This window comes from Protomyctophum parallelum (genome assembly GCF_964188405.1).
Source record: "Protomyctophum parallelum genome assembly, chromosome: 4".
Classification (NCBI taxonomy): Eukaryota; Metazoa; Chordata; class Actinopteri; order Myctophiformes; family Myctophidae; genus Protomyctophum; species Protomyctophum parallelum.
The window spans coordinates 5,794,936-5,817,177 of record NC_139700.1 but is presented as its reverse complement, the minus strand read 5'-3'; the positions used below and the strand labels follow the sequence as shown (position 1 = coordinate 5,817,177).

Genomic DNA, 22,242 nt, shown 5'->3' with positions numbered 1-22,242 from the left:
CTGCAATGTTTTTATCCCACAGTCAAACTGTTATGTTACAGTAGCTACTGTATATCCTGCTTGACTTCTGCCTGTAAAGAGCTGTATAAAGTCAGACTACTGGTACAAACGTGAGTTGAGACAGAGGACAGAGTATTGCAGGTTGCTGCTGACAGCGTAGAAAAATTAGACCCAGACGGTGAAGTGGAAAAATCCCAGTCCTCTGTTTGGTTCTGTTCAGCCTGCTCGCCTCTTTCTGACGTCTCTCTCTCTCTGTCACCAAAGACAATAGCTCCATTTCTGTGACCAATTTACTGTAATTATATTCATTATAATTTACGTATTATAATCAGTGTCTATCTAGTCCACTCTCGCCCTATACAGTATGTTGTACAATGAAGAGCCAAAAAAAGAACATCTAAAAAGCTCACAATCTCCTGTAGATCTGTTGTTTTCGCTTACAAGCATGCAGGTTTGCATACTACTATTGACTCCATCCCTCGGAGAGTTGCAATTCATGACTAGGTTAATAAACATGGGGAAACATTCCATACACGTCCGTACGGTGTCACCAAAGGGTAAAGCGGTGGTTGGGTTATATTGTAGCGCCTTTTGACTGTTGTGAGTATTGTTTGGAATTTAACCCATTCTGACCGGGCACCCATTTTGGTGCCACCGAGTGGCGCGCTACGAGCTTGTAGGTCTGCTATTTTTGAAAAATCGAAGAACGACTGAATTTTTTTTAGAATCTGATCTCAGGTCAGAATGGGTTAATCAGACCAGTGTGTGTCCTAGTGGAAACCTCGTATGAATCTGATCTCAGGTCAGAATGGGTTAAGACATTGCTCACATCACAAATGGTAGACTAGGACAGAGCTCATATTAACTTGATTGGAGATAAATGTCACCTACCGGATCACTCAATGCTGTGGCTAAAGGTTAGGGATGCAAGAAGTGCCTGTTACAGCTATAGACACATTGAGTCGGTATGTACAGTACCAGCCACATACCAGTACCTGGAGAGGGAAGTCTGGAGCACTCTGGTGGAGCTGTTGCCCCCGCGACCCGACTACGGATAAGCGGTTGAAGATGGATGGATGATATGGGCCATACTGCTACGTTAAAATTAATTGAGAGATCACAGACTCTAAACAATCAAATCATCACAAAATGTCATTCCGGCCAAATCACTTTTTTTGCCCTCACTTTTATCCTCGTGTACTTTAATTGCTCAGCCAATCAAATCATCGCTATGGGGGGATCAGCCAATGTTTGTGTTTGCACACAAACCCGGAAAGCTGGACATAGGAGGCCGGGTCAAAATACTGAACTACAGTAAAAACATGGTCAACCACGCGCACTCGATCATCAGGTATTATTATATTACTAGTCCTTACCCGTTCTGAATATATGAACAGCAAATGATGTTCAGTGTGGGTAATGTGATAGGGGGGATTATTTTTTTACCTGTGTGGGTCTGTTGCGCGGAAAAGTGTGTCCCAGTATTAATCTGTGTCCGTCCCAACATGTATTTCGCTGGCGACACTGGTGACATGTGATTTGCGGGGAGATGTTTTTGTTTTTTCTCGCTAAAAACAGATTGAGGGTGGAGGACAGGTTCCGTGAGGTGGTCCGTGCGTCGTGGCGTTGTGAGATGGCGCAGAAAGCGAGCAGCTGTCTTGCTCTATGCTAAGGAAGTACTCTGACTGACTGACAAGACAGTTCGCTAAATAATTAATAGGATATAAGGAGGAAGAATTTGTTCCAAAAAGTGTAGTCAGTAGGATTTGCTAAAATGTTATGTGGACACGCCCACCACTTCATTAAGAATGCCTGGTTTGCCTGGTGGTGGGTGGTGATGGGTGGTGATCCACCTGAACTGAAGCCGCACCCAGGGCTGTTGTTGTATGATAAAGGGGGGGTTAGGGGAGGGGGTGATATTGTGAGGTGACTACAGTATATCACTGTTTTTTTCATTGGCACATTTTGACTGTCAAGGTTTCAGCCTCCAGAACGAAACCCTAAATACAAAGTGACATCATTGCACATAAAACAACCACACCAAGGGGTCTAATGAAGTACTGTCACCTCATAAACACATCTGGGGAAAAAAAAATCACTGCACTCAAAAATGATGAACATTTTGTGTGTGTGTGTAAATATGGTGTACTACAGTAGGTTACTGGGTCTGTCTTTTCCACATCTGCCTGGCCACGAGTCACAGAGCTATCCTTGGTGCTGGAATATATATATGTGAGATAATAGCAGGCATTCTTTAGAGTTTAGATGGAACTGGAACATGACACAGAAAATACAAAAAAATAATCCACTAGGCCAAGGACTTAATTCTTTCCAAATCAGCCTCACGGTGGCGCTATAACAGGCCAATTCCTGTTTTTACCGATAACTGCATGGATCTGTGTACAACTTTGTATGTGCACTCTCTAGCCCATTCTGACCGGGCACCCATTTTGGTGTCGGCATCATGTTATGCTTTAGCTATTTAAAAATAGCAGATCTACAAGCTCATATCGCGCCACCGAGTGGCGCGATACAAGCTTGTAGGTCTGCTATTTTTTGAAAAATCGAAGAACGACTGACATTTTTTAGAATCTGATCTCAGGTCAGAATGGGTTAATCAGACCCAGTGTTTGTCCGGCGGAAACCTCGTATGAATCTGATCTCAGGTCAGAATGGGTTAAAGGCCAGGCCATGGCAAAACATTTGCCCATTTATGTGCAACACTCTTTTTTTTTATATTAGTCCTTCAGATTTCATCCAAATATCAATCCTGGTGGAAACCTGTGCCCCGAGGGGCACTTCTTCTGGTTTCCTCTCGCTTTGGCCTGCTGGATTTTAGGCCTGTTTTAAAGGACGCCAGTGATTTGCATTTTTTTGAGGAAGGGGTCAGCGTGGCAGCAGCGGGGAGAGCGTAAACGCAGAATGATCACAAAGTGGTGTAAACATCCGAGCGAGATTCGATCGCGCGCCAACCTCCGGGATGAATTCATAATTGTCTCTTCTACAAATGCACACGGCTGTCTTCCGCTCTCTCTCTCTCTCTCTCTCTTTCTGGGCCTGCATTTAACCCATTCTGACCGGGCACCCATTTTGGTGTTGGCATCATGTTATGCTTTAGCTATTGAAAAATAGCAGATCTACAAGCTCATATCGCGCCACCGAGTGGCGCGATACGAGCTTGTAGGTCTGCCATTTTTGAAAAATCGAAGAACGACTGACATTTTTAGAATCTGATCTCAGGTCAGAATGGGTTCATCAGAACAGTGTGTGTCCAGTGGAAAACCTCGTATGAATCTGATCTCAAGTCAGAATGGGTTAATTGTGGAAATAGCAATAGTGGACGGCAGGCTTGGTTTTACAATAGAGACAAATTATCCTCGTCTCCCCTTGACTCGTCAGTCAGGAGAGAGGGAGAGGAAGAAACGCACCAAAACAGAACAAGTTTGCAGCGAGTTGCTCGGCCATATTCAATCCATTCCGTAGTTCGACCAATAGGAATGCACTTTTTTTTTGTCTCACGGGGTGCCATGGGTTATGATAAGTTTAAAAAAAAATCACACTTGTGTGAAGTGAGGGGCGCAGTGAGGGTAGTATTTATATCAGGCAGATGACGGTTTTGGGTTACATCTTGGATGCTTAAGTATTAGCGTTAATGCTTAGCAAGTTAAAATGAGGCCAATCCTTACTCTAGAAAAATGCCAATGTTCCAATCGTGATCACCGGATAAACACATGACCTCCGAACATCAGCATTCACGTGTCATCATGAACGTGCACAACGATAGTCAAACGGACCAGCGCGTTCATGTGTTTGGGGCCAGCGCTGCAATACCAACATTCGGGCCACTATGTCCATTTCGCCTCAGGGTTTCCTCCGGGAGCCGTCTGTATTCATATATACTCTAAGGGCAGGCTATGACTTTACAGGATGGCAGGAGTTCACTTACTTGGCTTCCTCCCACACATTATTCTGTCAAACACACACACACACACACACACACACACACTGTGAGATGTTGTTCAGCAACATGCTGCAGAGAGGGAACACTGTGGACTGAGTCAGTCACTCAGGGCTTTACTGTGTACTCATGGCTGAGTCATAAGTTAACTATCCCAAAAGTGAACCTGCCTGTGACCAAATTCAGCAAAACTCACCCTATTTTAGATCTGCAGCAAAGTGTCGCAGCAGATGTCGATCAACCCTTAAAATAATACCCTGTATGTAACGCACGTACACACACAGACACACACACACACACACACACACACACCAATGTAAAACACGAAGTCAAAACGCAACAAAAATGTAAATCGAAAAACATTTTCTAAGCGATAAAAACCTTGGTCGGGAGGACACACATTCCCATCCTATATAGACCTACAGGCCAACTCTAAACCAATTCCCTGGAAGCCATCTCCTCATATAGTGTACCTTCACAATGCCAATTGTCACTCTAATGGCCTTCTCATGACACACTCATTCACTCGTTTAGTGTTCATGCGTAGTAAAGGGGGCACAAAGGGTATTCAATTCCCACTGAATGACTGTGTGTGTGATGCATTATCTACGCAGACACTACAACCATTACATTAAGACGGGCTCTGTTCTTCTCTATAACCGAGGGTAGTAATTTCCCCCCTCTCCCTTACAGTATACGATATGACTAATTTAACCTCTCGCTGACACGATCACCGGATCTTTGTAGTGCCCTATACAAACAACTGCTTGTCTTTATTATCTCTCTATCTCTCTCTCTCCATCTACCATCTCTCCCTCTGTGGTCGGGTAATCAGTCAGCTTAGCTGCTCATCTCGGTAAACACCATTAGCCCCGGCCAGGGACAGACCACCAATCGCGGTTCAGTACCACCAGCGGGCCAGCCTATAGCAGCCAGGAACAGCGAGTCCCTCGTGCCTCATGCTGACCTGGTGCATGTCGGTGAGCGGTTGCTATGGAAACCCTTACTGTACCGAGTGGCTCTGCAGAAATGCAGTAGAGCAAAGGAGAGAGAGAGGGAGGAAGAGAGAGAGAGAGAGAGAGAGAGAGAGGAAGGGAGAGAGAGAGAGAGAGAGGAAGGGAGAGAGAGGAGGTGGCAGGAATGAAACAATGCTCATCCATAATAACATGCATTATATTAGTGTGGTTTTTTTTTAGAAAAGGTTGGTTGTTTGAGGATGATGGGGGAACGTAGTGTTTTCTCTAGTGCATATAGTTGATTGATTAACCCATTCTGACCTGAGATCAGATTCATACGAGGTTTCCACTGGACACACACTGGTCTGATTAACCCCATTCTGACCTGAGATCAGATTCTAAAAATGTCAGTCGTTCTTTGATTTTTCAAAAATAGCAGACCTACAAGCTCGTAGCGCGCCACTCGGTGGCGCGCTATGAGCTTGTAGATCTGCTATTTTTCAATAGCTAAAGCATAACATGATGCCAACACCAAAATGGGTGCCCGTTCAGAATGGGTTAAAGACCTGTATCGCGTGACATACGCGATACATACATACAGGGTGACTGTTCTACGTGCTCACATTTGCATTTTTTATTCGACGTTTGGATTCCTAGAGGATAATATGACATCAATAAAACAGGGACGCGAGGTTGAAAGTGCTTCAAAGCACCACGGGGCGGACCAGGCGACCATTTTTGAATGTTCTGGCTCGGTACTAATATACTCTTGGTTTGGATGAGAGACAGACGGACGGACAGCTTTGATGAATCCACGCTATTAGCGTGATAGAATGCTGCCCAGGAAAGACACCGAGCAACCTGTTGCTGTTACTGCCCATCATTGTATATCTGAGTGGTGCAACCACTCCCAAGGACCAGAAATGTCCGTCCTAACCTATGTGACTATGTTTAGAGTACCAGTAGGGGCAAAAGTGGCACTGTTGTGCCAGAAACAGAGAGAGAGAGATAGTGTTGCACTGTTGCCTGCTAATTACAGAGAGAAAGAGAGAGAGAGAGAGAGAGAGAGAGAGAGAGAGAGAGACACACACACACACACACACACACACACACACACACACACACACACACACACAGACAGACAGACAGAGAGGGGAGTTGCACCACTCAGTTCACACGGGTGTGATTATTTTCCTATTAAGTAATTGAAAGGAGGGACAACTGAAAACGTCATCCATCTACTGTAGGATAGCCAGGAGCATATTGTGTTCACAGCCTACACTACTATCTACTGTAGGATAACCAGGAGCATATTGTGTTCACAGCCTACACTACTATCTACTGTAGGATAACCAGGAGCATATTGTGTTCACAGCCTACACTACTATCTACTGTAGGATAACCAGGAGCATATTGTGTTCACAGCCTATACACTACTATCTACTGTAGGGTAACCAGGAGCATATTGTGTTCACAGCCTACACTACTATCTACTGTAGGATAACCAGGAGCATATTGTGTTCACAGCCTACACTACTATCTACTGTAGGATAGCCAGGAGCATATTGTGTTCACAGCCTATACACTACTATCTACTGTAGGATAACCAGGAGCATATTGTGTTCACAGCCTATACACTACTATCTACTGTAGGGTAACCAGGAGCATATTGTGTTCACAGCCTATACACTACTATCTACTGTAGGGTAACCAGGAGCATATTGTGTTCACAGCCTATACACTACTATCTACTGTAGGATAGCCAGGAGCATATTGTGTTCACAGCCTACACACTACTATCTACTGTAGGATAACCAGGAGCATATTGTGTTCACAGCCTACACTACTATCTACTGTAGGATAACCAGGAGCATATTGTGTTCACAGCCTATACACTACTATCTACTGTAGGATAACCAGGAGCATATTGTGTTCACAGCCTACACTACTATCTACTGTAGGATAACCAGGAGCATATTGTGTTCACAGCCTACACTACTATCTACTGTAGGATAACCAGGAGCATATTGTGTTCACAGCCTACACTACTATCTACTGTAGGATAACCAGGAGCATATTGTGTTCACAGCCTACACTACTATCTACTGTAGGATAACCAGGAGCATAGTGTGTTCACAGCCTACACTACTATCTACTGTAGGATAACCAGGAGCATAGTGTGTTCACAGCCTATACACTACTATCTACTGTAGGATAGCCAGGAGCATATTGTGTTCACAGCCTACACTACTATCTACTGTAGGATAGCCAGGAGCATATTGTGTTCACAGCCTATACACTACTATCTACTGTAGGATAGGCAGGAGCATATTGTGTTCACAGCCTACACTACTATCTACTGTAGGATAGCCAGGAGCATATTGTGTTCACAGCCTACACTAATATCTACTGTAGGGTAACCAGGAGCATATTGTGTTCACAGCCTACACTACTATCTACTGTAGGATAACCAGGAGCATATTGTGTTCACAGCCTACACTACTATCTACTGTAGGATAACCAGGAGCATATTGTGTTCACAGCCTACACTAATATCTACTGTAGGATAGCCAGGAGCATATTGTGTTCACAGCCTACACTAATATCTACTGTAGGATAGCCAGGAGCATAGTGTGTTCACAGCCTACACTAGTCATTTAGTCAGCCATACAAAATATCTGCTTCAACAAAACTTCAACCACTTTCAACCCGGTATGCCTATTTTGGGCCGTGCCATTATAGCCAAACATTTTTGCTAAATAATAATAATAATGGTAATAATAATAATGATAACACTCGAATCCGCTAGATCCCACAGTGCTTGTAGAATGGCTATTTTCACTATTCACAATACGATAAAGTATAGAAGATAAGGTCTGTGGACACTTAATCATGAATTAAACATGAAAGCAAAGCATGGGGAGATTAAAGCAGACAGCTGGCAACCCCACTGTATTTATAAGCCTGTAGTAAGTTAGTTAATTCAAGTTAGAGATTATGGAACGAAAACATTGAAAAATGTGCTACTCTTCAAACACCATTAGTGGTAAAGGTTTGTGGTTGTGTAGCCTCAGCCTGCTGCTATACCTGAGTGTTTGTATGGTACTGTAAATCCAATGGATGTACAGTACAATACAGACCGACACAGACAGACAGAACCACGTGGGAAACAAAATAAAATGAATGAATGAAACATTCACACATTCTGCAACTAGGCCAATCTCTTCTGCAATTACTGTATCTAGGATCAAACACAGATACGTTCCAACACTGCTTCATTCCCATTCATCAGTAGATCAGCTCAGACTCGCTATTATTCATGATTAGTCTTTCCCCTTCCAATGATATCTGCTCTTGTGTCTCCACACTATGCCATTCATTGCACTCACACTGTCAAATTTAAAAATATCAATCATTACAATTATATCATAATTGTCCCTCCATCCATCTATCCACTTGGCCGTTCCATCATCCATCGATCCTGAGTGTCCACGCCAATGATTTGCATCGCAACACGTTGCACAGAGCGCAGAGAAATCACATCGGTCTGGCAGGTAGGGCTGTCACGATTACACATTTAAGTCGACGATTTAATTGTATTTTTGGCAATGGAAATTGGAATTTGGAACATTATGAATAGAAATTACATTTGTTTGCCTTTTAGGCTTCGTATTGAAAAAGCGCACAGGGCAGATATGACCAATAACGGAAATATACTGTACCAAGGAATTACTGGCATTTTTAAAACAGGGTAAAAAGTTTGTGACCCGTTGTAAGCTTGTAGATCAGCTATTACTGCTTTTTTTCACGTACCATGAACATATTTCAACATGAAAACAACGATGACAAAAATAATTGCGATTATCCCAAATAATTGCGATTAGACGATTATGTAATAATTGTGGTTGCCAGTTCAACTGGATGGACTGTGCTGTGAGTCTAAACATCGTCTCTGTCCATCCATCAATCTGTCTCATCTCTGTCCATCCATCAATCTGTCACTCTACCCCACTATCACCATCCTGTACCACCACCTGTTAATTATCTGCTATTCTGACTTCTTCTCCTTTGTCCTTATTCTACCCTTCCATCCTTTGTGCGTGCGTGCCGTGCGTGCATGCATGCAGTTCATATCATTGTTGTAATGACCTGCTACAGTACTTATAGTTATGTAACAAGGCTTTGACCGCATGTATGCTACTGTCAGCTGTTTTCCTGAACTTAACACTTTTCGTGTGTGTGTGTGTGTGTGTGTGTGTGTGTGTGTGTGTGTGTGTGTGTGTGTGTGTGTGTGTGTGTGTGTGCGTGCGTGCGTGCGTGCGTGCATCTTCGACTGGGATACATATTTAGCCTAACTGGACCTGAACTGAACTCTGGGGGAAATAGTCTGATAGACGGGTCTAAATTGTATGCATCTACGAATTTCTATGGAATAACTCAATTGTTTGATAGTGTAGCTAAAGGTATCGGCTACACTATCAAACAATTGAGATATTCCATAGAAATTCGTAGTAGTCACGAACACGTACGGTACGAGGTACATCTCAGCATCCAGGATGTCCCCAGGCTCAAGAAAAAAAAAGTGATACGTCAGCTCTGTGTGAAAAGCAGGTCGACCGGTTATGGGTTCCAAACCCTTGTGTTGCTCGGGACTTCTACCAGGGGACCCGCCATGATCCCCCTCCGTCTGCTCGTCGTGCACCCCTTAAGGCGTTACAGGCTTAATTTAGAGCCTCCGAATATGCAGAATGTCACTTTGGCAGCGGAGGTGAGGGGTTTTGGAGACAGCAGATAGTGTGTTTTTTTAAGAGACAAATAGAGAGAGAGAGAGAGAGAGAGAGAGAGAGGGGGGGGTCATATCAGTACAGGTACAGTACAGTACTGTACAGACCACATGCACTCCCGGCTTCTTGCATGTCTCCCCCTCTCTCTCCGACATTCATTTCCAGCCTTTCTACACCTTCTACACTCCGGCCTTTCTACACTTTAATAACCTTAAAACAACACTGGTGGCCCGGGCGGTTAGCTCAACCGTCTGGGCACCTATAGGCTGCCAAGCCAGCCAGCCGGACGGCGTGCTGCTGGTTCGAGTCCCGAGCCCGACGGCCTTTTTCTGCGTGTCACTCCCCGTCTCTCTCCCACTTTCCTGTCTAGTTACTGCATGTACCCTAACGGCAAAAACGGCATAAAGGCTAAAAACGCAAAAAAATATATATATCTTAACCCATTCTGGGCGGGCAGCATCACGTTATGCTTTAGCTATTGAAAAATAGCAGATCTACAAGCTCATATCGCGCCACCGAGTGGCGCGATACGAGCTTGTAGGTCTGCTATTTTTTTTTTTATCGAAGAACGACATTTTTAGAATCTGATCTCAGGTCAGAATGGGTTCATCAGACCAGTGTGTGTCCGGCGGAAACCTGGTATGAATCTGATCTCAGGTCAGAATGGGTTAAAAAACAACAACACTGGTGTCCTGAAACAAACCCTGAGTCATCCACTTGTTTGTGGAGATTTGCCCGGGATTGTCCCGGTTTCGGACCTGGGTGTCCCTGAACAAAATGTCACAAAAGACACTCCCGGTTACATCACAAAAGACACTCCCGGTTTTCAACATTCACCACTAAATTGTCCCAGTTTTCACCACAATTAAAATACTAATTTTGAGTGCTTTACACACTGTAGAGGTTTATCACATTCTGTTCTTTTGAATGTGCAGGTAAAATAATTACCAGGGTCCTTTGGGGAGTTCCTGACGACGTGTCAGGCCTTTTTAATATCATAAAAAAAGGACCATTGCCGCATCAAAATCAATCAACAAACCATACTATGAAACTGGTCAAGCATTGGCCAAACTGTCAAATTAAATAAGAAAGAGGCAAAGATATCGCTCACTGCGAGGTGCTGTGAGCTTGTAGATCTGCTATTTTCAGAATATTTACCTGTGGAACCGAGTCTAACTAAATGTAAGGCCTCAACTCCTACTAAGTTCTCGTCAGAAGAAAAAAAAACCTGTGTCTGTCTGTCTATGGCTGTGTGTGTGTGTGTGTGTGTGTGTGTGTGTGTATCTATACGGCTTGTACAAGGACGCGCTGTGATTGGCCAGTAGCCACTTCGAGTGGCAGTCGGGGCAAACGCTCTCGCCAGAACTTGTGGCCAAAACATGAATTACTATTCTATGTCTATCGGGATTCGGATCGCAACTCGAACGGCCCTGAGCCGGCTCAATCGAACTTCGCAACGTTCGACACGGCACCTCGCTCGATTTAACTCGCTCGCATGGCTCAAGTTCGCTTGAGACGGCGGGCCTCCGTCGCGGTCAGAAACTATACTTCGACTAAAAAGCTGCGAGAAGCACTTCCGCGTTAGCCACAGAAGCGGGGCGTGGTTACAAGCACAAGCCGTATCGAGTTTAGAATGCTGTGTTGTGCCCGTTGTGTGTGCCCGTTGTGTGTGCCCGTTGTGTGTGCCCGTTGTGTGTGCCCGTTGTGTGCCCGTTGTGTGCCCGTTGTGTGTGCCCGTTGTGTGTGCCCGTCGTGTGCGCCCGCAGCCTTACCTCCGTCCGAGTACGTCTCCGTCCCGTAGCCGTCCTGCAGCCCGTTGTTCCACGTGCCCTCGTACTTGCCGCTGGTGCCCGTGCTCTCGCGCACGCCGTAGCGTCCCTTGAAGCCGTTGGTCCACTCGCCGCGGTACACCCAGCGGCCCTTGCTCTCCACGCCCACGCCGTGCCTCTTGCCCTGGCCCCAGGTGCCCACGTAGGTGTTCCCGCTGGGCCAGGTGTAGACGCCCAGCAGCTCGAAGCCGTGCTGCCAGGAGCCGCAGTACTCGCCCTGGCCCTTGGGCCCCGTGCAGATCCCGTGGCCGTGTGCCTTGCCCTCGTCCCACCCGCCGCAGTAAGACCCCCCATCGTCAAAGTTGAACCTGCCGCCAGTGGACATGCATGTAACAGAGGTCTTGGCAAATCCCCCGAAGCCTCAAAAAGAAAAAAAAAAAAATGAAGAAGAAAAAGGAAACAAACAAAGAAAAAGAAAGGGGCTAATTTGAGACTATAACAAATCCACTGGGTTATTGGGTTGTTCTGTGGGTAGAGAGGCAGGTGGTGTGAGCTTTGCTGTGGGGGGGGGGGGCAGGGATGAAGAGGAGGAGGAGGAGGAGGAGGTGGTGGGAGGAAGAGGAGACGTCTCCCGGACGGTTCAACCAAACCGGGACGACCCCGCCGCCGCTGCGGGAGCGTTGCTAAGGGGTTGTTCCGACGTGGTGGGAAGGGACCGGGGGGGCAGTGGGAAGGCGGTCACACCATCCTCGTGGGTGGCAGACTCTCTGTCGCTGCGTCGTGGCCGTCGGCTAGCGGCTCCGCGGGGCCTCTTCTCTGCTGTGGCCGGTCATCATGCAGCAGGTGGGAGCGGACGAGCGAGGTGGGCCGAGAGCTGCCATGGTCGCGCTCTCCGGTCGGGGCCTTTGGTCATGGAGGGCTCCTACATGGGCCCGGCCATCGCTCTGCCTACACACTAAGGCAGCAACAGCACTTGGAAGTCACTCACCACCCCCTCCTATTGCTCTCTCTCCTCCTTCCTTCCTTCCTCTGCGCGCCGACAGGCCCACGCTTTCAGCCACCGCCGCCTACCTGATGATGTGTCTGCCTCTCTGGGGTGCAGAGTCTGCCTCCCCCTTGGCGTCCTCGCAGACCTCTCAGACTCCAGGCTAGAAACCGCCAGGTACCCTGATGATCAGCCCCAAGGCCCCAGCTGGGGCTAAACACACAGAGCTGCAACGGTTTACCATGTTACAAGTACTTGTTTAGAGATACCCTAAGTCGGTGTAGTCTATATAAAGACTCTGTTAGGCTTGTACGTGTTATTTTGTCGCTGTCGTCGTTGTTGTCAAGTTAATGTCATTATAAAAATAAAAACAATCAGCTCCTGAAAAGGCTTTTTAGGGACGGCATCCTCGCTTTCTCAATTCTCAACCATGACCATAAACACACACACACACACACACACGCTCAGCATGCCTCTGGTCTCACAGCAGGTAACTCACACATGTAGAGGGGGGGCGGGGGGGAATAAAAACAAGCCATCAGGTAATCTTTTTTTTTGGTCCTCAGTCTACAGTCTGTCTGGTGCTGGAGAACAGCAATGCAGTCTCCTGTCCAAAGCATACACACACACACACACACACACACTACACCCACAGGCAAGCACGCACAGCACACAAGTGCACACAAGCGGAGAATGAAAATAAACAAGCAAATTGATTTAATTTCCCCTCTCGTCTATTAACACACACACTCTCTCTCTCTCTCTCTCTCTCTCTCTCTCCTGCTCTCAGTCTAGTCCGTAGATCTTTAATCCACAGCGTCCATAAGTAGTTTATCCTTTGCGTGGGTTGTGTCGAGGAGGTTGTCCTGTTGATGAAATAACATCCATCTATAATATGATCCTCCTGTTTACGTCTCAGTCTCTCCTGCTACCCCTCCATGTTATCCCTATGGAGCTGCTGGCTGACGCACAGCCTGCCTGCCTGCCTTCTTCAAATCTCTTCGTATGGCTGGATGGATGGAGCTCCTCTCTCTCTCTCTCTCCCCCCCCCCCCCCCCCCTCCCTCCCTCCCTCAGAAATCTGCTCATTAGAGAGGCCTGTTCCAATGCAGCCAACTACCCTCCCCCTTAACAGCGTGCTCCAGCTCTTAAAGAGACACACACTGACTGCACACAGAAACACAAACTCCCCCGCCCCACCCTCTTCCAAGATTATTCATCATCCTCCTCCTCCTCACCTGTGCCTATCAGCCTGTTTATCCCGAGCCCCCCCCCCCCCCTGACATTTGTCCACCTGTTTTTTGAGTGGTGCAGACACTCCAATGCACAGCAATGTGTGTCCCTATGTCTGTCTGTCTGTCTATTTAGGGTACCACCAACAGGTGACAAAGTGGCGCTGTTGAGACACTGTACACATGCAGGTGCATGATGGGAAGCTGAGATTTTAGCAGCCGTTATGTCTCTCACTCTCTCACACACACACACACACACACACACACACACACACACACACACACACACACACACACACACACACACACACACACACACACACACACACACACACACACACACACACACACACACACACACACACACACACCGTATTTATGTTTAGACAGGAATGCTACACTCTCACTCACACACACACACACACAAGATAGTATTATTTATTAGACTGTCAACTATACTGCATGCACAAATTACGAACATACATCACTGCTCTGTGTGTGTGTGTGTGTGTGTGTGTGTGTGTGTGTGTGTGTGTGTGTGCGTGCGTGCGTGCGTGCATGTGTGCGTGCGTTACCTCAGATGAACTGAACGTCGCCCAGACAGAGTTCTGATGCAGTGGCATGAAAAGGTGAGGAAATACATACACAAGTTAGTACAGTTGGTAGCACTTCAAATTATCATTCTAGTAACAAGCATTAATTAACGACAGTTAATATATCGAATTATCGATATACGAGTCGTTATAATTATGCTCATTAACCAAATGATTTGTTAATAAGGCTATATTAACCCATTCTGACCGGGCACCCATTTTGGTGTCAGCATCATGTTATGCTTTAGCTATTTAAAAATAGCAGATCTACAAGCTCATATCGCGCCACCGAGTGGCGCGATACGAGCTTGTAGGTCTGCTATTTTTGAAAAAAATCGAAGAACGACTGACATTTTTAGAATCTGATCTCAGGTCAGAATGGGTTCATCAGACCAGTGTGTGTCCGGTGGAAAACTCGTATGAATCTGATCTCAGGTCAGAAATGCATAATAGGCTCTGTGGGTTTCCAGAAACTCTGTGGGTTTCCAGAAGCATTGGTTGTGCCAACAGGCCAATGGCTGCCAACATTTCAGCCAATCAGGAGAGAGTAGCCAATTATCAGCGTAATATGAGTGTTCCAGTTTCCCCTGGATATTTGAGTTGCTTCCAGGTTTAAAATAATTGATATCAATATTTCTTTTAAATCTCGGTCAGGAAAATGAATGGGGTTTTATCTATTATATGGCACCACAAAATGGATGCCACTGCTATGCCCTATACTGGACCTTGGGACTTATAAGTAACTTATTAGCCATTCATTAATATTGTTGATAAGAATGCTATTATAACGAATGATACCTTTATTAATACATATTGAGGTTAGTAAGCTAATTTGTGCTTGTAAATAAGAGGTTTGTTTGAAATGCTAAATGGTAAATGGTGCATTTATATAGCGCCTTTATCCAAGGCGCTTTACATAGATAGCATTACATTCACCCATTCACACACCGATGGCGGAGGAAACCATGCAAGGCAACATCGGGAGCAATCAGGGGTTCAGAGTGCATGTTGCTCAAGGACACTTCGACACTAACTCTGAGGGAGCCCGGGATCGAACTGCAGGGAACCTGGCGGTTTCCATGCGGTCACTCTACCAGCCACTCTACCGCTGAGCCACTGCCGTCCCACACCAGATCTACCAGTAGACTAACGCAGTCAATATTAACCACTATGGTGACCCAGATGGAGTATTGGAATGCAACATATTTATGTTTAGACAGGAATGCTTTCACAAATTCACACTCTCTCTCTCTCTACTGGTGGCCACAGTGAGCAGCTCTACCAGCACAGTTGAGTGTTTTACCATGTTTCTCACCGAGAGACAGAGGGAAGGAGGGAGCATTACTTACAATTTAGGCATTTAACAGACACTCATAATCCAGAGCGATTCACATAAAGCAAGAACAACACGGTAATGGTAAATACATAGAAATAAAACATAGAAAATGGTTGAGACTCACTGCTAGAGCCGTACATAATCTTCTCTTATTAGGGTCACCTGGCATATATTTTCAAATGGGGGTCCGCAGGGGGCTAATTAGTGTCAATGTGGGGGTCCTTGACATGAAAAGGTTTGGAAAACCATGGTCAAAATGACATAAATTAACCGGGCACCCATTTTGGTGTTAGCATCATGTTATGCTTTATCTATTGAAAAATAGCAGATCTACAAGCTCATATCGCGCCACCGAGTGGCGCGATACGAGCTTGTAGGTCTGCTATTTTTTGAAAAATCGAAGAACGACTGACATTTTTTAGAATCTGATCTCAGGTCAGAATGGGTTAATCAGACCAGTGTGTTGTCCAGTGGAAACCTCGTATGAATCTGATCTCAGGTCAGATTGTCAGAATGGGTTAACCCTGTGCACGAGACGCCTGTAAAGTCGCCGAGGCCAAGCCAGTGCTATAGTAGTGCATTTACTTTCTCAATTTTCCCTATACTGCTCCAATGATTCAAAGCACTGATGTTCTGGTCACAGGCCCAGAACCCTTTGCCTCATGCAGCCCGGCCCAGTGAGCCCACCCACCCCCGTACCGTGCATGCTGGATCGGAGCTGTTTTGCCCACAACAGTCAGAGGCCACTCAGCTGATGAGCTGGTTGAGGAAGGGAAATATCGATGTACTGACATGACCTTCGGATGCAGTCGAACTGTCCCATGAGGCTCTCTAAATCCAGTGGTTCCCTGCAAACCTTTTCATGTCAAGGACCCCCAAATTGACACTAATTAGCCCACGGACCCCCCCATTTGAAAAGATATGCCAGGGACCCCCATGAGAGAATATATTTTTTATGGCTCTAGCAATGATTCTCAACCCGTTTAATTTCAAGGGCCCTCAGTTTGACACGCATTAGTCTATGGATAATAATAAATGTTAACTCTGAGTGTACAGATGGAACCAAAATGGACCCTAACGTCTCCATCTGTACACTCTCAGTCACAGACACTCAAGGGTAAATTTGGTTCCAAACTATCATTTAGCTGGGGACCCCACCGGAACTCCCTGAAGGACCCCTGGGGGTCCCCGGACCCCACTTTGGGAACCACTGCTCTAATCTCTGTTGTTCTCGGCTCTCTCTCTCTCTCTCTCTCTCTCTCTGCCAGGGTCTGGAGGAGCTAAACCAATCCCAGCCCAGATTACAGTCATAAAGTCATCGCAGTAAGGCTGGGATTAACTCGAAGGTCTATAAGCACACTAGTGGTGTAAAGTAACTACAGTAAGTACATTTTCAGCACTCCCACACATTTGAGGGGTGCTACTGTAGCCCCTCCTATTTTATTTTTCCTAGTTTATTGTTGAAATTGAAATGGGACATTCTGCACAATGAGTACTTTTAGTACATTTTGATTGCTATACTTTTGCACTTTTACTCAAGTGCATCTTCAATTCCGGACGTTTATTTGTAACAAAGTAGTTGTATATATTGCAGTATTCATACTTTTACTTACGAAAATACATGTAGTACTTTTTCCACCATTGGTGGTGAGGCGAGCTGGGACGAGAGAGAGAGAGAGAGAGAGAGAGAGAGAGAGAGAGAGAGAGAGAGAGAGAGAGACAGACAGACAGACAGAGACAGTGACAGAGAGAGAGAGAGAGAGAGAGAGAGAGAGAGAGAGAGAGAGAGAGTATGAGGTTGAATGAGAAGTGAGTTTGACTTGCTGATCAACACTACTAATGGATTAGAACCCCGAGGTCAGTAAAACGTGCACTAGTGTGAAAATAACTATGTTCCTAAATTACCTTACTGACCCAGTGGTTCCCAAAGTGGAGTACGGGGACCCCCAGGGGTCCTTGAGGGAGTTCCAGGGGGTCCCCAGCTAATGTGGGGTCAGAGATAGAAATGCTATTAATTTGGGGACCGTAGCCTAGCAATGCATGTCAAACTGGGGGTCCTTGAAATTAAACGGGTTGAGATTCTTTGCTAGAGCCATGAACAACTTCTCTTATGGGGGTCCCTGGCATATCTTTTCAAATGGGAGGGTCCGTGGGCTAATTAGTGTCAATTTAGGGGTCCTTGACATTTAGAAGTTTGGGAAACACTGACCTACTATAACCTACCTAACCCAGAATTGATTACAAATGTTGATTTAATTTAATTAAAACCAGATCAAGTGCACTAGTGAAATGGAAGAAAGTTATATAGCGAACACTTCCAACAGCCACAATAGTGATAAACTGGGATTGAACAAACCCCACAAAATCCCTGATACACCGTTCGACTGTAAGGCAACCTCAGTGTTCACTTAGATGTGGAATCAATGGGTAGAACGGCACGGTGGTTTTCCACGGTCTATATTCAGATATAACTTTTAGAATGGACTACAACAACCACTAAATTAGAAACACTAATAAAATGTAGAATTAATTAATACATTTCAGTGTTGATTGGACATACATGCATTCCCCATCTGTACAGCAGGGTCTACGTACAGTATGTGACATTTCCAAACGATCAATAATTGGACTTCTCTCAAGTACTCCATAATGTACACACTACACTCAAGCGGGCACATGATACACGGCGAGTCCGTGATCCCTTTTGCTTCTTGACGGCAGAGGCAATTTGTGTCGGCGTGCTTCAGACTAGATGAATTGAGATGTCAAGCATCTGGGAGCAGCAGTGGAGTGGCGGTTTGCAGCCGACAGCCCCGGACTGCGTGTGCTCATATTTAATAAACATCGTCAGCTCCTACATACGAGGGCTTTATAACAACACAGAGCTCCAAAGAGCACACTTTAAAGTGATAAACAGCTAGTATTGACGTAGCCACTCTGATTCTGACTGCCTCATACACTCATAAACAACAGGACCAGTGAATGACGCGCTGACAACGCACAATGCATGCCTCCACATCAGCGACACCCAAAAAAAAGTCACACTCTTTAGTTATTTATAAAAATTGCCCGCCGCCCCCTCCCCCCTTTGGAGTTAAAATAAAGAAGGGGCACGCAGAAGAGAGGAAGGGGGGCTGGAAAAGAAAGGGAACGTGCGGCAGGCAGCCTCATCCTCATCCATCTCTCCTCCGCTCTATATATTATTCATCACCCTCTCCTCATCCCTCGTTCGGTGCACCAAAGGAGGATAAAATAGGTCACTCAGGGATAGTAGCTGGTGCTCATGGTGACTGATGTCTTATCTGACACATCACTTGTCCTCCCCTCTGCGCCTCTCTCTCTCTCTCTCTCTCTCTGTCTCAGTGTCTCCCCTCTACTTTCCTCTCCCACTTCTTCTTTGCATCATTGCAGCAGCAGCCGTCTGGTCGTCCCATTTATCACCCGGTTCTCCTTACTCTGTCTCTCTGACACTGCCTCCTGCGGTTTGCTCTCTGTCCGCTCACACCCCTTCCGTCTTCTCCTGACTTCTGCAATCCGTCGCTTTGATGCATCTCTATTTGTTTCTCTCGTTCTCCATCTCTCCCCTCTTCCTCTCTGGTGACAGCTTTTCGCTGCGGACGGGTGAAACTCAAGACAAAAGAACTGCGTTTCTGCAGGCTAGCAGCAGGGGGCACTTAAAGGCAACATGTCCGTGACCGTGAGTGGGTTACCTGATGCTCACAAAACACATTAAGTCTGACGGTCCATTCTGTTTCACTGCATGAGGAGACTAATCGCATATGGCAAGCATGTGGCCAGTGTGAAGCTGGTGAGCTGAACCATGCAGTTAGTAGAAGTCTTCCAAATTGTTTTCCATTTTAGCTACTGTACTTCATCACATACTCAGGACTTTGCTGACACTTTGAGGACAAGTCAAGAGCCAATAGAAGGGACATGTGTACACAACACTCAGTATGCCATATCTCAATTGGGGTTTATGCTCATATTTTTCGTCCCATACATTCAGACCTGTGTCCGACTACAAACAACTATCGATCGTTTATCTGGGGACCCCCATAAGAGCCAGTGGGAGTTAAATTACAATGGCTACCTAGTCAGACTCAGTGATTTGGTAAAGGGGTGAGTCAAGGGGACTATGAAATACAATGTATACAAAGTCTAGTCTGAACAAATCAAAAGACCCTGTAGCAAAATAGATCACCACTGTTCGAATGGAGTGGTGGACTGAGTGTCTGTCTGTCTGGCCATCCATCCATCCAGCGTCAACCGCTTCATATCCGGAATCGACTGGCTGGGGTAACAGTTCCAACAGAGACTTCCAGTCTTCCTGCAACATTAACACCTTCCTCCTGACCACAAGGCCACAGCTCAGTGGCCTTGTGGTCTAGAGTGTCCGCCCTGAGACTGGGAGGTCGGGGTTCAATCCTTGGCCGGGTCATACCAAAGACTCTAAAAATAGGACCCAGTGCCTCCCTGTTTTACACTCAGCATCAAGGGTTGGATTGGGGGGGGTAAATCCCTGCGACATACTAGCGTCATGTCCAGGGGGTGTACTTGTACATCAAGCTGCCTCACGCTACAGAAACAGGAGATAGGCTCCTGCCCTATGGGACTCATGGCTCGGCAAGGGTACTTACTAATATTCTTTGCCAGTGTGGAGATATAATCCCCCCCCCCCCAACCCTATCTTGTCCTTGGTCTGCCATGGGGTCTCCTCCCAGTGAGACATGCAGCGAGGATCTCCCTATAGGGAGGTGGTGGGGAGGCAGCCACTAGATGCCCGCCCCGAACCACCTAAGCTGGCTCCTTTCCAAGTCAAGGATCAGCGGTTCTACTCCGAGTCTCTCACGTATGACTTCTCACCCTCTCTCTAAGCGAGAGGCTGTGTTCAAAAGATTTAAAATTGTAAAACTACATATTTTCTACCTACAATTAGTCACAGTGACTAAAATATGTTTACAGACACTTGGATTATATATTTTAAGTGTTTTTCATCAACTTGAAATGAAATAGATTTTCCAAGACAGACATCTGAAAAGTCTCAATGATACTACTGTAATATACGTATATGAAATTGTGCTGCTCAGGTGAGCAATTTAGGCGTTAAGTTTCTCTAAGTCTCTCTTGCTCAGGGAAACTTGAACATTAACTCTGTACCTTTTGAGCCACTGTCGCCATAATTGATTAATAATTACTTCTAATGTTGAAACATATATGTTGTTGACATATATGTATGATTGTGGCTAACTATAGCCATTACTAACTTCCGGTTCTCGGCCCAGAGTTAATGGGTCTTCGAAATAAGATATCAGGCTTGGAGACCTTGGCAGGGAAGGGACACAGACTGAAACATTTCTATTTTGCCTAAAGTCAATGAGTTAAATTATAAACTGTCCTGGTTTCTAGCACTGTGCATATATCCAAAGCGGGATCACATCCACTCACTGGCCTTGAAACCCCTCGGGATCCCCCAGGAGGAAGTTACTAATGTTGCTCTGGAGAGGAATGTCTGGAGCTCTCTGGTGGAGCTGTTGCCCCCGCGACCCGACTACGGATAAGCGGTTAAAGATGGATGGATGGACTCTTTTACAACTAAATGTTCTTTAGACATAACACTCACTGTATCCAGGTTTTACTCAGGGCATCACAACAGTCTGTGATGTCACATGCCGAATTCCAATCAGAGCCTCACTAAAACAAAATCACGCCTTGTGTAAACTGAGCAGTGCAGGCTGTGTGTGTGTGTGTGTGTGTGTGTGTGTACTGTACTGTGCTATTGTTAGTTATAGTGGTCAGTGTGAAGCTCAACAGCTGTACTGTAGCCCATTAAGCTGCTCAACCGTGCCACTTTAGGTATTGCAGGTGTCTGTACTCAAATGGACATACATATAGGGACGGACACACATAGACGTTCATTGGAGAGGTTAGGCACCGCTCAAAAATGCATTGGTCAATGAGGAAGTCCATATGCAGGCAGGGACACTGAATGGAAACCCGAGCGGCCCGTCCCTGAAATTACACCCACGTGTTCCGATCAATGACTGCCTTATGACTGACTTGCTTACTTACATTTGGAGTTTCAGTTGGGATGTTCTCTGTGGATACTCGTCGCTGGATTACCCACATTCTGGAGGGTCAAACGCACACATACTGGACATAATGCAGGAATACTATGAGGACACAGACAGGGAAAGACATAATGCAGGAATACTATGAGGACACAGACAGGGAAAGACATAATGCAGGAATACTATGAGGACACAGACAGGGAAAGACATAATGCAGGAATACTATGAGGACACAGATAGGGAAAGACATAATGCAGGAATACTATGAGGACACAGACAGGGGAAGACATAATGCAGGAATACTATGAGGACACAGACAGGGGAAGACATAATGCAGGAATACTATGAGGACACAGATAGGGAAAGACATAATGCAGGAATACTATGAGGACACAGATAGGGAAAGACATAATGCAGGAATATTATGAGGACACAGATAGGGAAAGACATAATGCAGGAATACTATGAGGACACAGACAGGGAAAGACATAATGCAGGAATACTATGAGGACACAGACAGGGAAAGACATAATGCAGGAATACTATGAGGACACAGATAGGG

At 45.8% G+C, this 22,242-nt stretch overlaps 1 protein-coding gene across 1 annotated transcript in view; it reads right to left on the bottom strand.

Moving 5' to 3' along the window:
- jph3b (junctophilin 3b) overlaps positions 1-11,852 on the bottom strand; it is a gene marked incomplete at its 5' end in the record, with an annotated part of 48,214 nt that extends 36,362 nt beyond the window's left edge. Inside the window, one exon of the mRNA XM_083764112.1 lies at positions 11,471-11,852. Coding sequence (XP_083620238.1) covers positions 11,471-11,852 — 382 coding nt within the window. The remainder of the gene's footprint in view (positions 1-11,470) is intronic.
- Positions 11,853-22,242: the final 10,390 nt, after the last annotated feature.